Genomic DNA, 21,158 nt, shown 5'->3' on the forward strand with positions numbered 1-21,158 from the left:
GGATTGGATCTGGTCGGCGTACATGGGCGGGCCCTAGTGCATTGTATAGACAGTACATAATGCTTTACTCTTTCCCAAACCTCCTTCAGAAGAGTAGGCTACCGCCCCATCCACCCCCCATCAACCGTAACGATCTCCCCAGTAACATACGCACTCGCCCGACTCGCCAAGAAAACCGTCACCCCTTTAAAATCCTCCGGCACGCCCCATCGCCCCATCGGGATTCTTGCCAAAATACTCCCTGCCCTCTCCGGATCTCTCAACAACGCCTCATTCATATCCGTAGCGACATACCCGGGCGCAATGGCATTAACATTGACACCGCGCGCGGACCACTCGTTCGATAATGCTTTTGTCAACTGCGCGACGCCACCTTTTGCAGCTGCGTAGGCGGGGACTGTGATGCCTCCTTGGAAGGAGACGAGGGAAGCGACGTTGATTATGTTTCCGCGGTGGATGTTGTTGTGGCCGTCGGGGGATTGGCGGGTGAGCATGTATGCGCCTATGTCGCGGCATAGTGTGAAGATTGTGGAGAGGTTTACTTGGAGGACCTGTGCGCGTCAACCAACGTATTTTAAGAATCGTAGGCGCAAGTTAAGAAAACGAGAAGGGCTACCTCATCCCAATCATCATCGGGGAAGATATAAGCCGGATGTCGACGCTGTATCCCCGCGCAGTTCAGGAGAATTGAGATATCGTGTCCATCGCTGAGGACTCTTTTCACGAGGCTTAAGACGTCTTCTCTATTTGACAGGTCGGCTGTGTAGATTGTGGCTTTGCGGCCGAGGGACTCGATGTGCGATTTTGTTTCGACGTTGCTTTCGTTGCGCTGCTTCTGTCAATAACTATGCCTATCTGGGTATCAGGGATAATATACCTGTACCAGGACAATATCAGCACCCGCTTCAGCCAAGGCTATAGTCATCTGCTGGCCGATTCCACGAGTGCCGCCAGTAACGAGGGCTGTTCGGCCTATTAATCCGAAGAGGTCCATGTTGCTGGGTGTTTGTATATAAAAGATGCATAGAGAGTGAAACGGTGTATGTATGCTGGATGATATATTGGTCGGAGTATAGTCCGATGGGATGCCCCCACGTCTCCGCATTGGGCGGGGTTATAGACTGTTTAGTCCGGGGTATATACAGGGATGGTTTGTAAAGGGTAGGGAGCACGGAGAAACTCCAGGCCTGGTCTAGCTATTGACCGAGGTCTTGATGTTCCTGATATACATGGGTCCCTTGGCTATGTCAACCATATGCTCAATTGTGATAATGTGAATGAAATGTGCCACTATCCAGATATACTTTCCTAGTAAATATACCGGAAGTTGAGATTCTCCTTATCCGTCAGATCACTAAATGCCGTCTCATCCAGGTCTCTCCGTCCCTGCTCAGCCTGCACCCGATCCCGTCTTTGATTCTCCAACGCCAGCGCAATCCTTAACATGAGCACCAGGGCAATTTCAATAGAATTTGCCACGATCATCGACCAGATCCCCAACGGGTACCGCGGTGCCTGGCTATCTTTGTAAAAGAACGGTCCTGCGATATTACCCGCACAAACACCTAGGAAGATCATAGCGTTCGTAACGACTTTCTTCGTATGACCGGCAATATTTGCAGTCAGAATGGAGAGGATGAGCACGAAAGAGGCATTATACGAGCCCGTGAGGTAGTAACAGATCAATCGGCCAATCTTGTTGCTTTCCGGGAGGTACGCGAGACCGAATGAACCGGCGACGTTCGGGAGGAGGAAGAGGATTGTCACGTAGCAGCGGTTATTTGGTGGGAGGCGGTCGTTGAGGAAGACGGCAAGGAGGATCAGGATGGCGATTAGTGTGCCATAGGGGATTTGCATGAGGGTTGTGACCACTGCTTCGTTAGTATATGAACATATTTATGGCAAACAATGGAAGACGTACGGGTGGAGAAGCCAAAGCCTTGAATGATCAATGTTCCGAAGTTCGAGATACCCCCGTTGGGTATGTTGCCTGACAGTCCCAGTAATAGGAACGTCCAAACCTTCCAGTCTGTCAATGCCTCCCAGACTTGCGCCCATTTGAGATGCTTGTTCTCAACACCAGTCTGATTATCTCGCAACCGCTCGATAGCAACCCATTTCTCCCTGTTAGTTAAGTACCGCATCGTAACAGGCGAGTCCGGCAGGAATATAGTAATCAGAATACCCCAAGCAGCGCAGAGTGCGCCGATTATCAGAAATTCATACTTCCATGAAGCGAGAGCACCCTTGATCTGTCCGATGCCGTAACCTAGCAAGCCACCGATAGCAATACCAGCACCGTTAGCAGTATACCACAGACCGATTCGGATAGGTTGTTGTCGACGAGTGTACCACATGCTCGTGATGAGCATGAAGGCTGGGTCACTGCATGCTTCTGCGGCGCCGGAAATAACACGGAGGACGGCGAGTTGGACGAAGTTTTTTGCAACAGCTATACCACAGGGGTGATGTCAGTCACAAACAGTATGAAGAGGTGGGTGGCATACCTTGAAGCATCAAAAAGACTCCCCAGAGAATAATGTTCACACCCAGGTATTTTCCAACCGGAAACCGCTGGAGGAGAAAGTTTGTCGGTACGCTCCAAACCAGGAATCCGAAGTAGAACACACTCGATAGCCAGGAATATTGCTCACCGGAGAGACCTAGGTCTTCGTTGATGCCGAAGATAGCCGCGTAGGAGAGTGTGGTTTTGTCAATCTTCAATTAGCTATGGTCATCTTGGAAGATTATAGAATACTCACGTAGTAGAATGCGTAACAGATTGATAAGAAAGGCAAAATCATCCAATCTATCTTGTGCACCAGTCTCTTGTTCTCTGCTGGACCGATGGGTTCATTCTGAATATCTCCATGGGCAAAGAGTGCGAGTGCAGTATCGCCGTTGTGCGTTTTCTCGGGGATGGTATGCTGAGAGTCCTCAAAATGCGCCGTCGATGACTTGCTCTCTTGTTCCGTGGTAGGAGAATGTACTGGTTGTTCTGACATCTTTAACGAGCCGAATGACTTGACTGTACGTTGACAACAACCAGCTTTATTCTAGCTTTGGATCTCGAGACGATCTCATATTCCTGCACACCCGTCTACCGTTGACGGATGACGCAGCTCCGTCTGACATTCCGGGGTAGGCGTGGGGGATATTCGTCCCCGCATTCCCCGTGGAATTATATCGATACCCGAGTCAAAAAGACGGTGGTGTTCGTGTCCTCTGTGCTCAAGTCATGTCCCTGTACCTGTGCTGTGGCAATATCAGACCAATCATTGCGGTGTTATGTCCTGGACCGGAGGACTTCCGACATAGCTTCGATACCCTTCTAGTCCATCGTTATGGCTTCTATGAATTATCAGTGTCTATTGTATTGTGATAGCAATCTCAGTAATTATACTAAATCTCTCCAAATTTATGATTGGGATTGCTTGCAACAGTGGCAGATAGACATCGGCTTCTACTGTCACCCATTTTCGTCGGGCCTTTCGCAGTAATGGATAATATGGTCTTGTGTTTCCATTTCGTGTCTTTGATTGCAGTGTAATAATCTGCGCTCTTATTGAGAGAATAGTTATATGATTTGTTTCGGGGAGTTTGAGTGGTCCAATACACCGTGGCGAAATATATCGCCAGTCTCTGCAAATGGTGGCAACAACACTTCCAATGGGGCCTTATCCATTATATATAGTGCCGCGAAGAAGAAGGAATAAACAAATGATAAGACGCGATAACATAGGTTCGGCATTTTCACGTGATTTACCGATATAGGAAGGTCTCAATAAAGGAAGTCCATGACCTCATTCGAAGGATATATCAACCAGGAAGCACCTGATTGTTCAGATCGAAATAGACAAACCCCCGGCTGCCGAAATTAGAAAAATTCATTGGACCATGGCCTCCGGCTATCATGACGGTTCCACTACTGCTATTTCGGCGGACAGGTTCGCCGGGGAAGCATCTCGGCAGAGCTTGTTATTAGACATCCCCATCTCTTCGACACTTTTGGTACGCGAGGCCAAGCAAAATTTTCACAATTGCTTACCTACATTCGAGTCTGTAATGGAACATCCTTGCTATCTGGAGGATTATTGATTGGGTCATTAATACTAACGTCGCATAGATAATAGTAACTCAGCAAACAAGCAAACAAAATGTCGGGTCTCATATCACCTAGCGAGCCCGTTATTAGGCATCCGGTGGAACACATCTCCAAGGACACTTCCAAGGACGAGGCATTCTCTGTCGAGATGGGCAACGCCAATTCGAAATCCCACCACTTCGACGATCTGCCGGAGACGAGTTCATTCCGGATCGTCAAACTTTCGCCCGGCAAACGCAGAGACCCGATATCCTGCGAGACGGAAATCGCAGACTTGCACGAATTTCCTAAATTCGAAGCCATTTCTTATATCTGGGATGACTCGACCGCAAAAGTGACTGTTACTTGTGACAACGTAAAACTTAAGATCAGCGCAAACCTTCAGAGAGCTTTGGCTCATCTCCGGCTGGAAGACGAACACCGATATTTATGGGCTCATGAACTATGGTGAGTGATGCAGTGAGCCCATTATAATTATTCTTAGCTAACCAGTATCAGTGTTGATAGAAAGAACACAGCGGAACGAAGCCATCAAGCCCGCCTCGTGCACGCCATTTACAGAGCATCCCAGAAAACCCTTATTTGGATTGGATCGGACACCGCTGGACATCTGGCTGAGATTGCCGTCAAATCGATCATTCAAATCTCAGATTTCCTCTGCCACACTCTTCAACGTTACCTTCCGGAAATCAGCGTGACAAGCAACGTATATCGAGATATCATATACGAGAACCGCAAGAAGCTTCCCTCTCCCAACAAATGCGAATTCAGCACCGAGACAATATGGCACTCTTTGATTTGGTTTTATTCGCACGCATACTTTACAGGAGTATCGATCTTTGAGGAAATCAACGCGAACAAGCGTCGATCCGTCCAATGCGGTCATGAAACTGTGGAATGGGAGCGGGTAGAGTTGGTTGCGGGCTATATGATTCTGGATCGAGCCTTCTCGAAATGTTTTGGATTCGATAAAACACATTGCTGGTGGGCAACTATACTGACGACCGGGCAAATTCGGCAGCCGAGGAACTGGCTTACTACACTGTATCTCGCATCAAATTTCAAAAGCGTGGATCCGCGGGACAAAGTGTACGGTCTACGTGGTCTCCTGAAGCACTCTATCGTGACACCCCTGTTGGAACCGGACTACAGCAAGCCGTTGCTGGATGTCTACCGAGAAGCCGTCGAAGCATCATTCCTTAAGTTCCACAACCTCGATGCTCTGCTATACGTCGCAGCAAACGAAAGTCCCTCGTGGATTCCTCGTTGGGATAAGCCAATGCTATTCCGAAATCCGTTCAGATTTAGCAGCCCCGTACCATGGAGGCCGGCCGGAGATAGAGAGCCGGCATGGATTATCGACCCGGCTACCAATATCCTGACTGTCTCTGGTTCTATATACCGCTCAGTTAAATTCGTTGAGCCGTATAACCAGGCGTTCTTCGGTGAAGTGATGATCAATTCAGCGGAAGGACGACACACCTTGAAGCGAAAATGGGAGACGATATTACAAACAGCGAGGGCCAGTCAACCAGCAAGGGAGCCGCTTAGACGCGAAACTATTACTGCGCTAGCCATGAGTTTCTTGTTTAGCCTGGACGAGAACAACCGTGTTGCCGATCCCAAGAAAGCAATGCATACATTTGTCGCTTATCTCATGAAGATTCTCGACGATGAAATCCTCACTCTCTACATACCGCGTGTGTTCCAGGAAGAATCCGCACACGCTGATGGTGACACGTTTGGAAAGCCCATCTGGGATTTCGAATACCCCGCCTCCAGTTTCTTCGCCACCGAGGATGGCCACGTTGGTTGTTGCATAACATCGATTAAGCCGGGTGATGTTGTTGTCATTGTACCTGGATGCACTTATCCGTTGGTCCTGCGTCCTGATGGTCAGTACCATTACATTAGGGGGTATGCATATGTACATGGAATAATGATGGGGGAGATCCATTACTTGAAGCGGCAGGATTTTATGATTCGTTGATTATTGACATTAGCATTCTATTCTATAATACGTCAAACAAGACAGCAAACGCGCAGTCTATCAATTACCCTAACATTTATCCCTTTCACTTTTCTTCGCTTCCTTTCTTCTTTGCCTCAACTTTACCCATGAGTACCAAATCAACAGCACAATAAAGGTCAAGGGAATAACAATCGCAAAATAGAGCCATAGGTACTGATTACCGACGTGTCGAACGTCTTTGGCGTCCCAGTTAAAGACTCCCATGCTAAAAATAGACTGCCATTCTCTTAGCACCTTTGCAAGCAGCTGAAAGAAATGGCTGTTACTAACCGCAATTGACGTTCCCGGCAAAAATATTAGTGTCATGATTGACATCGTCTTCATGGACGAGCTGTCTTTCTGGGACTCCTCTGCGGTTTTGGCAGAGCTTTGAGCAATCTATTGCGAACACCATTCATTAACTTGGTCTTTTTTGACCTGGACGAATCCCCTACCATCATGTGGAATCTACTGTCAATCTGCAATATGGGTTAGGAATGTTACTTTTGGATCTCTCCATGAGGACATACCATCTGGCGCTGGGAATCAATCTTCGACGGTATGATCTGCAAGTCATATTCCAATGACCCACAAAGTTGTGCATCCATCCGGACTCTCTGTCTAAGAATCTCGGAATACCGCGGTGCGACTTCCTCCTCAGCATATCTCCTCTCAATAGCGTCAAAATACTGCGAGAGTGTCGCTGCAACCTCCAGCGTGCAGACCCATTTCCTCCGTAATCGCAATTGTACCTTTCCGAGCTCGAAGATGGCCTTCCTAATCAAGTCCAATTCAGACAGCTCGACTGCCGATATTAGCTGTTCTTCTTCATTTACCACATTGCGAGTGAGATTCTCCAATTCCTCGACGAGCAGCTCCACCCGCCATCGGAACAGGCTCACGGGAAGAATCATGAAATCTGCCGGCATCCTGGTGTAGTCATTCGGGAAGGGATCTTTAGCTAATAGGCTCTCAATGTCAACACCATCGGAAGACAGGATGATGCAGGCCCAATCGGTTTGGGGTTGACATCTTGCATTTGGTCGCACGGAGGGTAGGCATGTTAAGATCATCGTGACAAGGCCATTCCCAGCTTTGGGTAGCTGTAGGAAAAGACCTGGAAAACGACACTTAAGTTCATATCACTTCTTCGAGCGTACATCCGGAAGCCCAACTTACTTCTTCGGTCAGCCGTCCACAGGAGCGATGTGCCTGCATTCCCACTCCCCAGAAGACGAACGAATTCCGCTGGAATCCATCCTTTTCGGAGCGCAGTTTGCAAAACTGGATCTTTAATTGCTACCCGTTCTTGGGGTTCGAGATGCACGACCCTATCCAAGTTAGCCGGATTCGATTTGATGATGGTGTTGCATGCGTACTTACAGACACCGGAGACAGTCCCCGTCCCAATTTATCCGCAGGTCTCGCTTCAAACGTTAATCGGGTGTCCTTTCAACGGTCGGGAGGCGATCACACCTTGCAGTCCTTTTGAATAAAGTGCTTAGCTGTATCGGTGTCCAGATCCTGCAACTGGAGGGGCGTGGAGACTTTCCATCCTGCTTTCTAAATCTGTCAGCGATTTCTGAGAATAAGGTACAAACTTAATACCTCAATAGCTCTTGTGCTTAATTCTAATCCCTGGTACATTATCAGATTTTTGAATATGCTTGGTTGATTGTCATCCGGGCTGACAGGGAGGACAAGGATATTTTATAAATGCTGGTAATATGTTCTCATACCCGTTGTTGTCCTATTTTAATCTTATACGTTATCCAAACGCTAGGCTAACACGAGTGGAACTGCGCCGTAAACGCTCAGTATATTTGATGTGCAATCTCTCTTTCCGCTTTAAGCTGCTAATGCATAACAGCACACCCCAAACAAACAAATTACCAATAGCAGGATCCAATTGCATGTAACTCTAAACGGCACAGCACAATTATCACACTCACCCGGTCCGCCAGCCGATCCGTTGTGGTGGTATCGAACAAGAGCGAATCGAAAGTGCTCTAAGCGCCGAGTATGGTGGGCGGGGCATGCACAAGCCACAATGGAAAAGTCGTGCCCAAAGTGCCTGAAAATTGAGAATTCACCATCCTGTACTCCCTAGAGGCCGTGTCGTAGCTACTCATACGGGCGTGCTAATATGCAACCCGAGTCTTCACCCGCTATCAATGCGTAATGCTTTTCAATCCGGAAAAAGCCAAATATCAATTCTGTAGAGTAGCTTAAGTCACCTGATTTCTCCGGGAATCCATGCATTCCTTGAACTCATCGTAATCAAGGTGCAGTCTAAGTTGAGACGGCGTTGGGAGAGCCATCCGGTCAAAAGTTGGACGTTGGTCAAATCTACACACCTCCAACAGGGTTCGTAAAGATCTCGTCCCATTGCGTAATGCAGTGAGAAGCAATCCATCAAGAACATCGTCCTCAATTAAGAAGTTCGGACCATCGGTCGGGCATGATGCTAAATCAACCAACATGTTTCGCAATATAATAGCCCGTCGAACTGAAAACACGGAATCAAATACATCGCAACGTCCGGGGCCCCGTATGTCCACCGTACCTTGTATGCAAGCAATGAATTTTGTACAGTTGGACATCGACTTTCCAGATAATGCCAGTGATTGCAATCGTCTCTCGAAGTCGTCAAATGTTGCCGCGTTGCTTGATCCAAAAAGAAATACGGCCCGACCTATATGCTGTATAGTATTATTTTTGTCGTGGAATGTGCCTGAACTTAGGCAGGATGACAGATATGAAAGCCAGCCAAATGGTTTGTTGAGAAGTTCATTGTCAAAGCCTTCGAAGTACGCAATCACCAAGCGCCCTTCCAGCGTCGAGTCGCGAATTGCATAGAATGCATTGGCCAAATCATTAGGACCTTCGAAGTCACTCAGGTTGAAATGCAAATGGCTGGTTCTATAGGAATGACATGCTGTGTTTGCAACCTCCATCACAGAAAATCTTTTGCCACATCTACCCGGGCCGAAAATCGCAATGTTGAGAGGGCTTGTGGACTGATCACTAGCGTAAGCCTCGATGACATCATGAACAAATCGGAAGTTCTCCATTTCCCTTCTGTCATAAACGAACAGCTTATCGAAATTCGCCATGGGCACTTGGTGAAGACCGGAAAGTGGTCCTTCCCGTACAATGCCACGAGCGATTTCGAGTACATCGCTTTCTGGGAGACTTTTAAGTATACTCCAGTCCGGATTAGCCCCACCACAGATATCTTCCGAAGGTATCGTGGTAGACAGGATACTATTAGGTCTGGAGTTCTCCATCACCAACTCAACCGGATAAGCAGGACATGCCTTCGTGCCTTGGCTATGGATTCCTTCGGTCACCAGACGCCTAGCGGCGTGGAGACCAGTTATCATGCCTTTATCCAGTGTCGCCTGTGGCTGTTGAGCCAAATGGGAGGTCATCCCTGCAATAAATGCCTCGGTCACACCTGGCACCCATCTCCCTTTTATATAACCACCCTCCGTTCCGGATGGGTCAAAGAACAATACTTGTCTGTTGTCCCATTGACCTTGTCGATATATCGCTCCATCACACCCGAAGAGAACAACAAGATGGGCACAAGTCACAAGGGTGGCTAGCTTGCCGTTGGCTCTCAGATTCAACACGAAATCCTCGCATGTCTTTTCCCAGGATAAACCTTTGGACAATTCCACACCTTCGGTACGCAGGTCCTCAGCAGAGATTACGACAACAAGTTTTCTCGGATCTTTCTTTCCAGTATCGCGCCTAACAGGTCCTAAGCGAACCACGTCCCAGAGCTTCCCGGAACCGAGTGGACGGGTCATATGGTAGACGACGAAGTCGGGCCGAGCTTTCAGAAAGAAGTCAATCGCATCACTATTGTCGATAATGCCATCCTCCTTATCCTCCAATACCAATATTGTGGTTCCAGACGTATTGGCGACGTCCGTAGGCGAGTACCACTCCCCTTCCCTCTCCAATGTGGTGATATTCTCCACGCTATACGAGACCGAGAATGTACTCCTAGACTGCAAACTATTTTCGTAGATGTTCAATTGAAGGAGCTGCCGAGCGGACGAATCTGTCGCAGAGCCCATAATGTGCTGCTTAACGGGAGGGCAACATATTTCCAATTTAGGCTGCGCTGCTCGTAAAAGGTCCGAAATCAATTGTATTCCTCCCCATAACCACTCTATGCGCCGCCTCGACTTGTCTACCTGAGCACTGCGTTGTCCAAGTGCAAGTTTCTGTGGGTATAGCACCAAATCGTAGGGAGCATCTCCGGCAAGAATGACTCTAGGAGAAGACATATCGGAGGACAAAGTAAATAGAAGAGAATTTGGATACACGTAAAACCGTGAGGAAGCATGTCAGTAGGAGAAAATTTGTTCTTGTTGAGATGAGAGATCAGGTATCCACGTTGTAGGCGCTCTGCATCGTACCGACCCCGCCAAACACTCACTAGCCAAAGTGGATCTGTGGCAGAGAAGCGCATAATCCGCCTCATCTCGTCAATCACGTTTATCACCGTCATTTGAAGTTGCAGCCATGAGAAAGCATGCGAATTCACGGGATTGGAATGCTGTATAGAGTATGGTGGATTTTTCAATGGCCGATGAGGCCCGAACCGTGGATCTTGAGGGAATGTTACCATTAATGCAATAATTCCGACATATATATTTCCCTCAAAACGATATCTTTCCTAGTAATGCCTTCATTTGATAGCAGATGTAGCCTACTGTATCTTAAAGACGTTGTATACTATACCTTGACGCCCTTGTCGTGCAACAGCCGTCTCAATGCGTGTCATTATCCGGAGTCAGCGTCGGGGATGCGCCGTAGCGGACATTTCTCCGCACTTTTTTCCAGATGCTATAAGAGTGATATACTTATAGAAGGCTGTATTCCACGATGCGACACTTCCATATCGAATTTTGGGAGAAATATATCCATCAGGACGATTGTATATCATGTTGACCCGCGAGGAAGTGGAAAAGCATAGCAGCCGAGAATCCTGCTGGATCGCCATTCACGGCTCTGTCTACGATGTAACAAGTATTTCTCACTTACGACTTCTTAGTTCAATCATTAACATCTATAGATTTTCTGGATTCTCACCCCGGTGGCCCAGAAGTCCTCCTGCGATGCGCCGGAAAAGATGCCACCGACGACTTTGATGCGGTTCACGATATCCAGCTACTGACTCAGTCCCTGCCACCTTCTGCTTGCCTCGGACGTATCGACTCGGGTACACTGGCCAAATTCACGGACCTGGGGACCAACGCACCTCTCCCCGACAAGAATACACCCCCTCCCCTGACCAACATCATCAACCTGCATGATTTCGAAGAAGTTGCAAAGCAGCATCTCTCACCTAACGCCTGGGCATACTACTCTTCTGGAGCCGACGACGAACTGAGCAAGCGAGAAAATGCACAGTCCTACCAGCAAGTCCTCCTGCGTCCCCGCATCTTGCGTAACATACCCGCGGTTGACACTGCAACTGCCATACTTGATCATCAAGTCTCTCTCCCAGTATACATATCGGCGGTGGGACTTGCAAAACTGGCACATCCTGAGGGCGAATGCGCTCTCGCCAGAGCTGCGGGGAAGGAAGGACTCGCGCAAGTTCTGGCAAACGGGTCGAGTATTCCCATCGAGAATGTGAGAATGTCCGGGGTTAAAGAGGACCAGCCTCTTTTCTGTCAGTTATATGTGAATCGCGATATTCGCAGGTCGGAGAACCACATCCGACGAGCTGAAAAGGCTGGAGCGAGTGCTATCTGGCTCACCGTCGACTCACCGGTCGTCGGCAAACGGGAGATGGATGAGAGGGTGAACCTAGCCGTTCAGGTATGCCTACACCATGTCTACTTTGGCTTTTCTAACGACCTAGGGCCGCGATAATCAAACGAGCGGCGCAGGCGTTGCCAAAACCAGGGCCAGCACTATTTCTCCTTTCATCGACTGGGACATCCTAACATGGCTGCGCAACCTCACCAAACTTCCGATAGTGATTAAGGGTATCCAGACCGTTGAAGATGCTATCATGGCCTACGAGAACGGCGTCCAAGGAATTGTCCTTTCCAACCACGGAGGACGGTCTCAAGATACAGCACAACCGCCTCTTCTCACGCTACTCGAGATCAGGCGATACGCGCCGTTCCTACTACGGAGTCGCATGCAGATCTTCGTTGACGGGGGAATCCGCCGCGGGACGGATGTACTCAAGGCGCTTGCGCTGGGTGCTACAGCTGTTGGACTCGGTCGCCCGTTTCTGTACAGTTTGGCGTCGGGATATGGAGAGGAGGGAGTTCGACGGGCAATTACTATTTTGAGGCAAGAGATCGAGGCCAATATGGTGTTTCTGGGTGTCAAGAATCTCTCAGAACTGGGTGAGCACCTGTTGAACACAGCACGATTAGAAAGGGATGTAGCTAGATCTGTCAAGCTGTAGCAATATCCGTCACTTCCCTTGTTGATGCATGGATATGCAACCCCGGATATGCAACCCCACGCTCGGACTTGTGCCGATATCTCCGCATGGAAATATAAGGAAGATATCATCATTTCAGATGCAGCATTAAACATCATGAGTGACAAAATTGACGTTCTTCTCTACGGCCTGGGGGCGTAAGTGACTCGGTTGGCGCTCTCACATAGATACTAACCTAAAGACAGCATCGGTTCTTTCTACGCCTTTATTCTGCAGCGAAATCCAAATGTCCAGTTGACTGTGGTGGCCCGGTCAAATTATGAAGCAGTGAAGAACAATGTATGCATACGAATATATCCCATCTCTTCAATCACGCTGACCAAATAGGGCATTTTCATCGATAGCGCGAATCACGGGCAGCATCGGTTCCAACCATACGCAGGTATGAGCACACTCGGAAATAAATGAACATAGCTCATTGGAACAACAGTGGTGAACTCACCATCTGAGCTTGCTGGACCGTTCGACTACATCGTTCTCGCGCATAAAGCCATCGATCAAGACGCGGTTGCATCACAGTTACAATCCGTTAAAGCATCGACTCTGGTCATCATCCAGAATGGCGTGGGCAATGAGGAGCCATTTCGAAGGACCCATCCGGATAGTTCAATCGTTACCTGCGTGGTAAGGGCCCCTCGCCCATAAACCTCAAAGCAAATAGTTAACGCTTGCAGACCTGGGTCGGCGCAACTCAAATCCAACCCGGCCAGATTAAACACACCCAATCCGAAGACCTCCAAATTGGCTTGTATCTCAATACCGCTGTCGACAGCAACATCGAAGAATCCCGCCTCTCGACTCTCGCCTCTCTCCTCGAAACTGGTCGTACGCGATTCCAACTCCTCTCCCCGGCCGACATCCAACGCCAACGCTGGGAAAAGCTCGTTTGGAATGCAGCTTGGAACTCTACTACTGCGTTGACGATGGTCGACACGCAGACGTGGCTACATTCCTCTTTTGAGGCTACGAGCTCCACACGACGGCTAATGCGCGAGGTGATCGATGTCGGTCGTGCGTGCGGTGTAAAGCTGGAGTATGACTTGATTGACAAATTGGTTGGAAAGATACTCAGTATGCCCGGGATTGGAAGTAGTATGCAGACTGATTGTAATAATGGACGACCGTTGGAAATTGACGTGATTCTGGGGGTACCTGTGAAGAAGGCGAGGGAGTTGGGGATAGAGACGCCGACGCTTGAGATGGTTTACGCTTTGGTCAGAGCTGTTGACACACGACTACGTGCCAATATATAGGACATTATGGGATACACTTTGTCGTAAGAATGAGAATAATGTCTGTTATACGCTCAGAATACGAGTCACTACCTACAATAGGACACATTATACATGCCCGCGCCTGAACTGGCGGTGATCACGTTTGAACACCGTAGCAGATCCCTTCAATGGCGGCGCCGGCGGCGTGAGGTCTTTTCCAGCATCAGGCGGCCCAGAAAAGGCACCATTGTTACACGAGTCATTCAGCTTATGGCATTTCTCCTCCCAGATATGACAATTCTGACCGCCGGTGGGATACGCAGTCTCCCAGCATTCATCGTTTTGTTCCCAGCATTTATCAACGGCCTGCATGAAGTTAGTCTCACGTCTGATATGAATGGAAATAAATACATACATGCCAGCAGCCCTGTTGGTCGTTGTATGACGGGACTTCAAAGGCGCACCAGTTATCGCGTTGGAGAATGCATCCGTCAGGTTTGAGGCCGATTTGCTGGACCATGGGGGCGCGCTTGTTGACGGATCTCTTGGTCTGTCTTGATTGATAAACTGGAGGCCCGTACATCGGATACGGTGGTAGTGGGTCTTGGTAGATGTTGTATGTCATACCCGGGATGCCCAGGTCGTACGTGCCTTCACCAATAGACACCGTGGAAGGGCTGGCCGTGCCGGAAGATTGTACAAAGATTTGGGCACATCCGACATAAAACTGCGGATCCGGCGGGTCATCCTGGGCAGAGTGCAGTGCCAACAACTCTGGCCGCACAAGGTAATACCCAGCCTGAATGTCATCCGGAATGACGACAGACAAATGGCCATTGTTGTCGATTATTCTCTCCGTGCACCACTCACCCGCTGACGCATCGTAGTCAGACTGCCAGATCTTGAACCACCCATCACCCGCTGCGTTGTTGTCCGCTGTCGCATCGTCCACCCTCTTCATGTACACAGCACAAGGTCCTTTGTGGCTCCGGTCCAAGACTCCAGGCTGCGAGCCATCGGGGTATTCGCGGAACTCGAACGTCAGCGTGGACGACGATCGAGCAGGGCACACACGGGCGACGCCTTTCTCGCCATCGATTCCTGTTGACATCAGTCAATCGTTCCACCACAAAGTCTAACATCTGTATGCATGCCGTACCGCACGTAACATCCCCACTAGATAACGGCTCAATCGGAAATGTAGCAGTCTTCGGGTCCCGATTCATTCGAACACACACCCCATCGCCCTGGTTTTGTCCATCGACGTATAGCGTCGTAAATGCAGTATGTGCCGCGGCCAAGCCGATCAAAGGCAGTACTGCGAGGATATGCATATTGTTTGCTGCGTCGAGTACGAAGTATACGCATCCTGTGGACGGCGGGCTGTTTACCGCTGTTTATACGATTAAAATTATTGCTCCTGGAATATATTTAGGAGGACCAAGATGCACCCTGCAAGGCACGTATACTATGTCTAATTGATCAGTCTCTTGTCTCGGCCATCTGGACGGTCCGCGAACAAAGGGCTGCAGGCGCATGGGATGTATCACATCGATGAACTGCAAGATCCAGCTGGATTTCATAGACTGTGGCGATCCGGCTCCCTTGGCCACAGTACGGGGCTTAGCAATAGAAGTCGGTATGGCTTATGGAAATGCCTGCAAGCGTGGTGTTTACGCAATGATCCGCAGAGCGAGAAGCACAGGGCCATGCTAACTAGTCAATTGAAGAAGTATCCGTACGCCCTATTCAGGCCCATTGTCTACACTCCGTATACCAAAATTGAGGCAGTCGGCGTGTCCTCGGCGGGATTCACGTGAAGTCCCAGAATGGCATACAGAGCATTACCGCATTCAGACGATATCGAAGGCCGCGAAGCAGCGTAAAATCGTATTTCTCGCAGTGATCGACAAAATACGGTGCGAAAAAGAACGGACACAACGGCCTGGAGAAAATAAGCGAGCACATCATAGATTAAACTCGGCGGCGCAAACAAGCATGCAGCAAAGTTTTGCTAATTCCAGGGTCCAAGTTGGAGATACGATAGGGCAGCACGTCCCGCACCGGAAAGAACACGATGGAATACGCAGATGCCCCATAATAGTGACGAATACGGCACTGCTTGCGGGCATCTGGGAGGACATTAAAGTTATGTTTTATCTAAGGTGTGTACAAGTGCCGGATCGTATTCCGTATTCCTGTCAACCGCGTGCTCCACTGAGATATACGGAATACGGCGTATACGGAGGCTTTACCGAGTACGGTTGACACATGGGCCGAGCAAGTATACGGCCCACTGTATACCACGGAATATTGGTGAGGACAGGCTCTCAGCAATGTTCGGTACGGAATATTACTTATAGAGCTGTTTTCCTTCTGGTAGATTTCCAGAATCAATCCCTCAGGACAAAAAAGGCAATGCCTTCGATATCCTCTGCCTCCCTCGCCGTCGCCATCCTGGTGGCTGGCTACCTCAGCGCACTGTGTACGACGCCACCAAATCCCAGTCCGGATCAATCAAAACGCTACAAGTCCGACCGCGCGGGAATCATGGCCGGCACCTTTCCATGGGTCGTCAAACATGTGCAAATCGTCGTCTTCGCCTACCACGCCCTCGTAACCCTCCTCTATCCCGCCGAAGACAACGCCCAGTTGAAATCCATCTGCCCGCATAGTGAAAATCTCCCTCCTGCCCTCTTCACCTGGAACGAACGCATGTATAAGGTTCTATTCGTCATCTTCATCGGCGCCTTCATCCGCCTCTCCGCATATGGAGGCCTCGGCCGCAACTTCACCTTTCACCTGTCAAACCCAGACCATCTCGTCACAGATGGCGTATACAAATACCTGCAACATCCGAGCTACACCGGTGCAGCACTCGTAACCTTCGGAATGGCCGGACTGTTGACGCGATGGGACACTGCGGCCGGCGCGTGCTGGATGCAGCCGTCGACGCTGGCGATGTTGAACGGATACGGATGGTTGTTCACTGCTGCTTGGGGGGTTTTCTTGTTCAGTGTGTTGGGAGTTCGGGTGAGGGATGAGGAGACAATGTTGAAGGAGCAGTTCGGAAAGGAGTGGGAGGAGTGGCATGCGAAGACGAAGAGGTTTATTCCTTTTGTCGTCTAATCTTGCTATTTGACGCCTGAGGTATGAACCCGGCCAAACGATCACGCGATCGCCCAAATACGGATAATGGGGCTACGCTTTTGGCATAAACACCACACACATCCTCTGTTTTTTTTTTACCTCTCTCTGTCTCTCTCCCTCCTCCCGACGAACCTCCTCGGTTCTCTTTTCCTGCGAACCAAGATCTACTTGGCAGAGCCACGGACCGCGTGAGTGGAGCCGAAGTTATCAACGTCGATCCTTTCAGACCGAGTGCAGAATTCGTGAGCGTGCATCGCCGTCGGTTGATTACCACCATCCTCAAGGCGCTGCGCAGGCATGAAGAAGCCGGTGGCCATGGGCCCGGAATGTACAAGTTCCCTTCGGCCACCTGGTTCTCTCTATGGCTTTCTAACATGGATCGCTTGGAGGAGATTGCAGCCAAATTTGAAAGGAGCCCAAGACTAGCCTACGGTCTTCATAAAGACAGAATCGTGCTGGCAAGTGGGGTGATTTTGAATCCTCTCTGGCGATGTATTGGTCTGAACCTCAGATTCAAACATGGTTGGACACCATGAAAACTCTCGCGCAATGTACTGCCAACGCCCTAGCGCTGCAACCTTCGGTTCATGATTATTGGGACCGAGCGCGATTCGCATTACGACCAAATTCGGTGAAAGATCAAAAGACTAAGATGAAGCTCCGCTTTTACTGGCTTAAACCACAATTGCCGCTTGCCCAAGGCTCAAGCTTGCTCCTGGTCGATCCGCCCATTTTGTTCGATGACGCAGAAACTGGAAGCAGAGATCACCATAGGAACATCCCACAAGCCCTCCTCGCATTGTTCGACAGCCAGACCCGACAAATCATACGTTCGGGTGATGAAATAATCATCACCACTCCTGACACCACTCGCTTCCTCCTCCCGGATGAGGAGCTGCTCCGCTTGCAATGGATCCTTCACCGTCTAGCCGCCTTATGCGCGGCTGCAGGGTTCTACGCGGATTTCCTCTTCGAAGATGACGATTTTTCTGCCGGCGCCGCCTGCATGGTTACGCCACCGGGGGTATACGGACCAGACGAGCGAGATCGCCGCAATAAACGTCTATAGGAACGGGAGGTCTTTCCTTGCACTTTCCCACCGGTTGATCAGCCCTGTCTGTGAAGGTTATTGTGGGGCTACCACAAGAAGCTCGCTGCTGTCTACGAAGAGCTCGGCCAATACGTAGTGGGAAACGAATACATATCTTTTACTACTTACTCTACTACTGTTTCTGTGTGTTTGTCGTTGTCGTTAAACTCTCTTCTCGGTTTCACACGCAGCGACCCCATGGACCCAAGATGGAATGCGGTCAATTGTATATGTATTGTTACTTTGTCGGGCTCTCTCCGTTTCTAGTAGTTGATCGGGAGTTTTCTTTTTTTTTTTTTTTGCTTGTTTCTACATTATCGGTGATACCCCTGCGCATCAGGCGAGGGAGCTGGGCTCTTGAAGATTGTATGGACATGTCTTAAATAATCTCTAATATATAACTTAATGTGATCACGGGCTGGCACGAACATAGCATCGGTATTTCTTAGTAGACTGGTCTCTTCTATCAACTCTCGATGCTGAATGATGGCAGCATGTATCCGGCTTTCTCGTTCTGCCTTCTTTGTTCGAGAGGTCTATCGACGACACCATACTCACCTCATGTGCATCTCTGAATCAGGTTTATGACAATATGTGACGAGGTCCGATAAAATGCTTCTGCCCATGTATAACCCAATGAACCACTGAGATAATAACGATGATTGCGAACGCAACAATACAATAATCTATCTTATTAGAAGAATGCCACCACAGGAAAACAAGAAGACGATACTTACTCATACTACTCCCAGTGACCGGCCGCCCAGGTGGAAACAGAAACAGCACCGTTGTCAGAGCAATATACGACAAGCCAAGCTGCATTCCGTTCATAAGCCGAGGCACTTTGCACAACATAACAGGTGACTCGATAACTCACCATATCAGCCAGCCACCCCATACCAGACGGTAACTGCCATGCCCTCGGCGGAAGGAGTTTCCGACCTCGGAGGCAGTTGACGGCGATGGGCATTGCATACGACAAGTCCAGGGCGACGACAGATGAGGATACGATGGCGTTGAATGCGCTGGCTATATCAATATCATTGGCATGCAAATGTGCGAGGGAGCATACCTTGAAGACCCCAAGAAAATCAACCCGAAAATAATAACCACTGTCGTGGTCAGAATGAGTCCATTCAATGGCAATCCCAGTCGAGGATGGACCTGAGCAAGCCATGGCGACGCCGGCAGGCCACCATCCCTTATATATCAGCTTGTTTCAGCGCTACAGTTAAGGAAACAAACCTAGAGAAAGCATAAATCATTCGACTACTAGTCGTCATAACGCTTGTCGTCGCAAATGCAAGACAAACCAACGGCAGCATCAACAAGCAAATAGCTCCGGCAGTATTCTTCGTCGCGTGGATAAGAATCTGTAATAAAGGCCCGGCTTTCGAGCTTGTAATTGCATCGATATCACCGGCCACGAATAGTAGTACAATGAGAAAAAGGGCACCGGTGAAAGTGCCAATGCCGACGCAATAGACCATCACTTTTGGTCCTTCGCTGCGGGGATTGGGGATTTCTTCGATCATATGTGCCACGGAGTCCTACATTGTGAGCATAGTTCAGCGAAAACAGGACAGGGGCTGAGGCATACAAATGCAGTCACCCCGAGTCCTCCTTGCAATAACTGCATACGTTAGGAGATACTATTATGGTCGGATTGGGTACATACTCCCAGCAACCAGGCAATTCCATCGGGCCCTGTTCATCAGCATCGCAGCAAATAGTTTTCGTGTATTTCACTTACATCCTGTTTTGTTCACAAAATCGCAGAACACGAAACTGGTCCGGTTAGATTAGCATAATCACTGACGAAGTTGCTCACTTACTATGCCGAGTTATAGTCTGGAGAAGCGCAAGCGAGGATCGTGATAGAAACAACAGCGAAACCACCAATCGACCAGATAACTCGGCTCATTAGTATCATTCTTAAAGGGCAAGCAAGAGAAAACCATACAAGCACCACGATAGATAACCGGCAATATGGAATTACCAAACGCATTGATCACAAACGCCCCAAGTGTAAAGCCGATGTAAACGAGGAATTGTTGCCAGCGTTGGCTCTCGAAGCTCTAATCCATCAGCACCGCATCGCAAAAATTCCAAAGGGCTTACCGGATGCAGCGAAGCTATGATTCCCATGATCAATTCGCTGGAGAGGAGCGAGTTTGTCGCGACGAGAGCGACCTGTCCATGAGCTGACTTATCACTACCTCGAGCGATATGACTTACCCATCCGGCGACATTGATCCAACCCGTGATCCAAGACAAGATCGGGACCCATTTTGGCCATGACACTGGGCCGTTAGATATCGCCAGGATCCATGGTTCATCAACATACCGACTGTCTAGTCAGCCTGGCCATACCAAAAGGGTGGAATATTTATTTACCTGCAACCCAATGATATTGCCCACCCGCCCTATTCAGTTAGCAGATTTCATGAGCACTCATATGTGCGACCTACGAAGGGTAGGCAGAAAGAAACTCAGCCAGCGACGCGGCAATGCACAGGTTACATATGCCAGCTGTGACCAGACCTGTGCCTGCATTAGCATTATCCAAGGAGATATATGCTGACATACCCCAGACAACACTCGTGCTTCCCCCGGATGTCAAACTGATTGATAAACTGGCCGAGAGGGCTGTCCACGACTGTTTGTGTTAACGGTAAATGAACCCGAGGCGATCGAGCAACGTACATTCAGCACCGCGAAGGCCAAGCCAAGCATCGACCTGGTCGGTTAGTATCAGAACAAGCGAAGCGATATCAAGCGATGTATATATCGGTAACCTACCAGGTGGAAAAGTTGCGCTGTAGCTCGGGACAACCCTCGGAATTGTTGTCGGTGTCCTTCATAGTGAATCTACTCTAACAATTGATTTCTAAATCCGATGAGATACTTAAATCCAGTCTAACTGGGCGACATCGCATATATATTATTGCAAGATTGCATCTGATATCAAACCGATAAGAAGCGGAGACATACCAAAGTACGTGAATCGGTGAGATCCGAGGCTTCCCCTCTGTCTATCACCAGCCTTAACTCAGCTGGTTAGGTACATGCGAAAGAACGATAGCTACTCCGTAAGC

At 49.1% G+C, this 21,158-nt stretch overlaps 12 protein-coding genes across 12 annotated transcripts; 5 read left to right on the forward strand and 7 right to left on the reverse strand.

The window, feature by feature from the left end:
- Window positions 1-98: 98 nt before the first annotated feature.
- On the reverse strand, window positions 99-994 carry ACHE_50033A (uncharacterized protein; the record flags this gene model as incomplete). Its single annotated transcript, XM_043279704.1, has 3 exons — window positions 99-551; window positions 617-829; window positions 878-994. 3 exons carry the CDS (start codon window positions 992-994, stop codon window positions 99-101), a joined length of 783 nt encoding a protein of 260 aa, XP_043137357.1.
- Window positions 995-1,308: 314 nt separating this feature from the next.
- Window positions 1,309-3,005, reverse strand: ACHE_50034A (uncharacterized protein; the record flags this gene model as incomplete). Its single annotated transcript, XM_043279705.1, has 4 exons — window positions 1,309-1,871; window positions 1,922-2,452; window positions 2,508-2,718; window positions 2,763-3,005. 4 exons carry the CDS (start codon window positions 3,003-3,005, stop codon window positions 1,309-1,311), a joined length of 1,548 nt encoding a protein of 515 aa, XP_043137358.1.
- Window positions 3,006-4,157: 1,152 nt separating this feature from the next.
- Window positions 4,158-6,095, forward strand: ACHE_50035S (uncharacterized protein; the record flags this gene model as incomplete). Its single annotated transcript, XM_043279706.1, has 2 exons — window positions 4,158-4,552; window positions 4,604-6,095. 2 exons carry the CDS (start codon window positions 4,158-4,160, stop codon window positions 6,093-6,095), a joined length of 1,887 nt encoding a protein of 628 aa, XP_043137359.1.
- Window positions 6,096-6,616: 521 nt separating this feature from the next.
- ACHE_50036A (uncharacterized protein) lies at window positions 6,617-7,763 on the reverse strand (the record flags this gene model as incomplete). Its single annotated transcript, XM_043279707.1, has 5 exons — window positions 6,617-7,233; window positions 7,296-7,447; window positions 7,500-7,543; window positions 7,593-7,679; window positions 7,725-7,763. The coding sequence occupies 5 exons, from the start codon at window positions 7,761-7,763 to the stop codon at window positions 6,617-6,619; spliced, it is 939 nt and encodes a 312-aa protein (XP_043137360.1).
- Window positions 7,764-8,344: 581 nt separating this feature from the next.
- Window positions 8,345-10,207, reverse strand: ACHE_50037A (uncharacterized protein; the record flags this gene model as incomplete). Its single annotated transcript, XM_043279709.1, has 1 exon — window positions 8,345-10,207. One exon carries the CDS (start codon window positions 10,205-10,207, stop codon window positions 8,345-8,347), a length of 1,863 nt encoding a protein of 620 aa, XP_043137361.1.
- An 873-nt stretch (window positions 10,208-11,080) lies between these two features.
- Window positions 11,081-12,567, forward strand: ACHE_50038S (FMN-dependent alpha-hydroxy acid dehydrogenase; the record flags this gene model as incomplete). Its single annotated transcript, XM_043279710.1, has 3 exons — window positions 11,081-11,165; window positions 11,212-11,963; window positions 12,007-12,567. The coding sequence occupies 3 exons, from the start codon at window positions 11,081-11,083 to the stop codon at window positions 12,565-12,567; spliced, it is 1,398 nt and encodes a 465-aa protein (XP_043137362.1).
- Window positions 12,568-12,702: 135 nt separating this feature from the next.
- Window positions 12,703-13,859, forward strand: ACHE_50039S (ketopantoate reductase family protein; the record flags this gene model as incomplete). Its single annotated transcript, XM_043279711.1, has 5 exons — window positions 12,703-12,743; window positions 12,792-12,885; window positions 12,934-12,988; window positions 13,037-13,230; window positions 13,281-13,859. 5 exons carry the CDS (start codon window positions 12,703-12,705, stop codon window positions 13,857-13,859), a joined length of 963 nt encoding a protein of 320 aa, XP_043137363.1.
- Window positions 13,860-13,946: 87 nt separating this feature from the next.
- ACHE_50040A (lytic polysaccharide monooxygenase auxiliary activity family 9 protein) lies at window positions 13,947-15,154 on the reverse strand (the record flags this gene model as incomplete). The annotated part of the gene is made up of 3 exons (XM_043279712.1): window positions 13,947-14,186; window positions 14,236-14,921; window positions 14,980-15,154. 3 exons carry the CDS (start codon window positions 15,152-15,154, stop codon window positions 13,947-13,949), a joined length of 1,101 nt encoding a protein of 366 aa, XP_043137364.1.
- A 1,084-nt stretch (window positions 15,155-16,238) lies between these two features.
- Window positions 16,239-16,949, forward strand: ACHE_50041S (methyltransferase family protein; the record flags this gene model as incomplete). Its single annotated transcript, XM_043279713.1, has 1 exon — window positions 16,239-16,949. One exon carries the CDS (start codon window positions 16,239-16,241, stop codon window positions 16,947-16,949), a length of 711 nt encoding a protein of 236 aa, XP_043137365.1.
- Window positions 16,950-17,460: 511 nt separating this feature from the next.
- Window positions 17,461-18,039, forward strand: ACHE_50042S (uncharacterized protein; the record flags this gene model as incomplete). The annotated part of the gene is made up of 1 exon (XM_043279714.1): window positions 17,461-18,039. One exon carries the CDS (start codon window positions 17,461-17,463, stop codon window positions 18,037-18,039), a length of 579 nt encoding a protein of 192 aa, XP_043137366.1.
- Window positions 18,040-18,802: 763 nt separating this feature from the next.
- ACHE_50043A (uncharacterized protein) lies at window positions 18,803-19,595 on the reverse strand (the record flags this gene model as incomplete). Its single annotated transcript, XM_043279715.1, has 2 exons — window positions 18,803-19,089; window positions 19,517-19,595. The coding sequence occupies 2 exons, from the start codon at window positions 19,593-19,595 to the stop codon at window positions 18,803-18,805; spliced, it is 366 nt and encodes a 121-aa protein (XP_043137367.1).
- A 932-nt stretch (window positions 19,596-20,527) lies between these two features.
- ACHE_50044A (uncharacterized protein) lies at window positions 20,528-20,924 on the reverse strand (the record flags this gene model as incomplete). The annotated part of the gene is made up of 3 exons (XM_043279716.1): window positions 20,528-20,719; window positions 20,767-20,800; window positions 20,863-20,924. The coding sequence occupies 3 exons, from the start codon at window positions 20,922-20,924 to the stop codon at window positions 20,528-20,530; spliced, it is 288 nt and encodes a 95-aa protein (XP_043137368.1).
- Window positions 20,925-21,158: the final 234 nt, after the last annotated feature.

Source organism: Aspergillus chevalieri, chromosome 5, assembly GCF_016861735.1.
Source record: "Aspergillus chevalieri M1 DNA, chromosome 5, nearly complete sequence".
Classification (NCBI taxonomy): domain Eukaryota; kingdom Fungi; phylum Ascomycota; class Eurotiomycetes; order Eurotiales; family Aspergillaceae; genus Aspergillus; species Aspergillus chevalieri.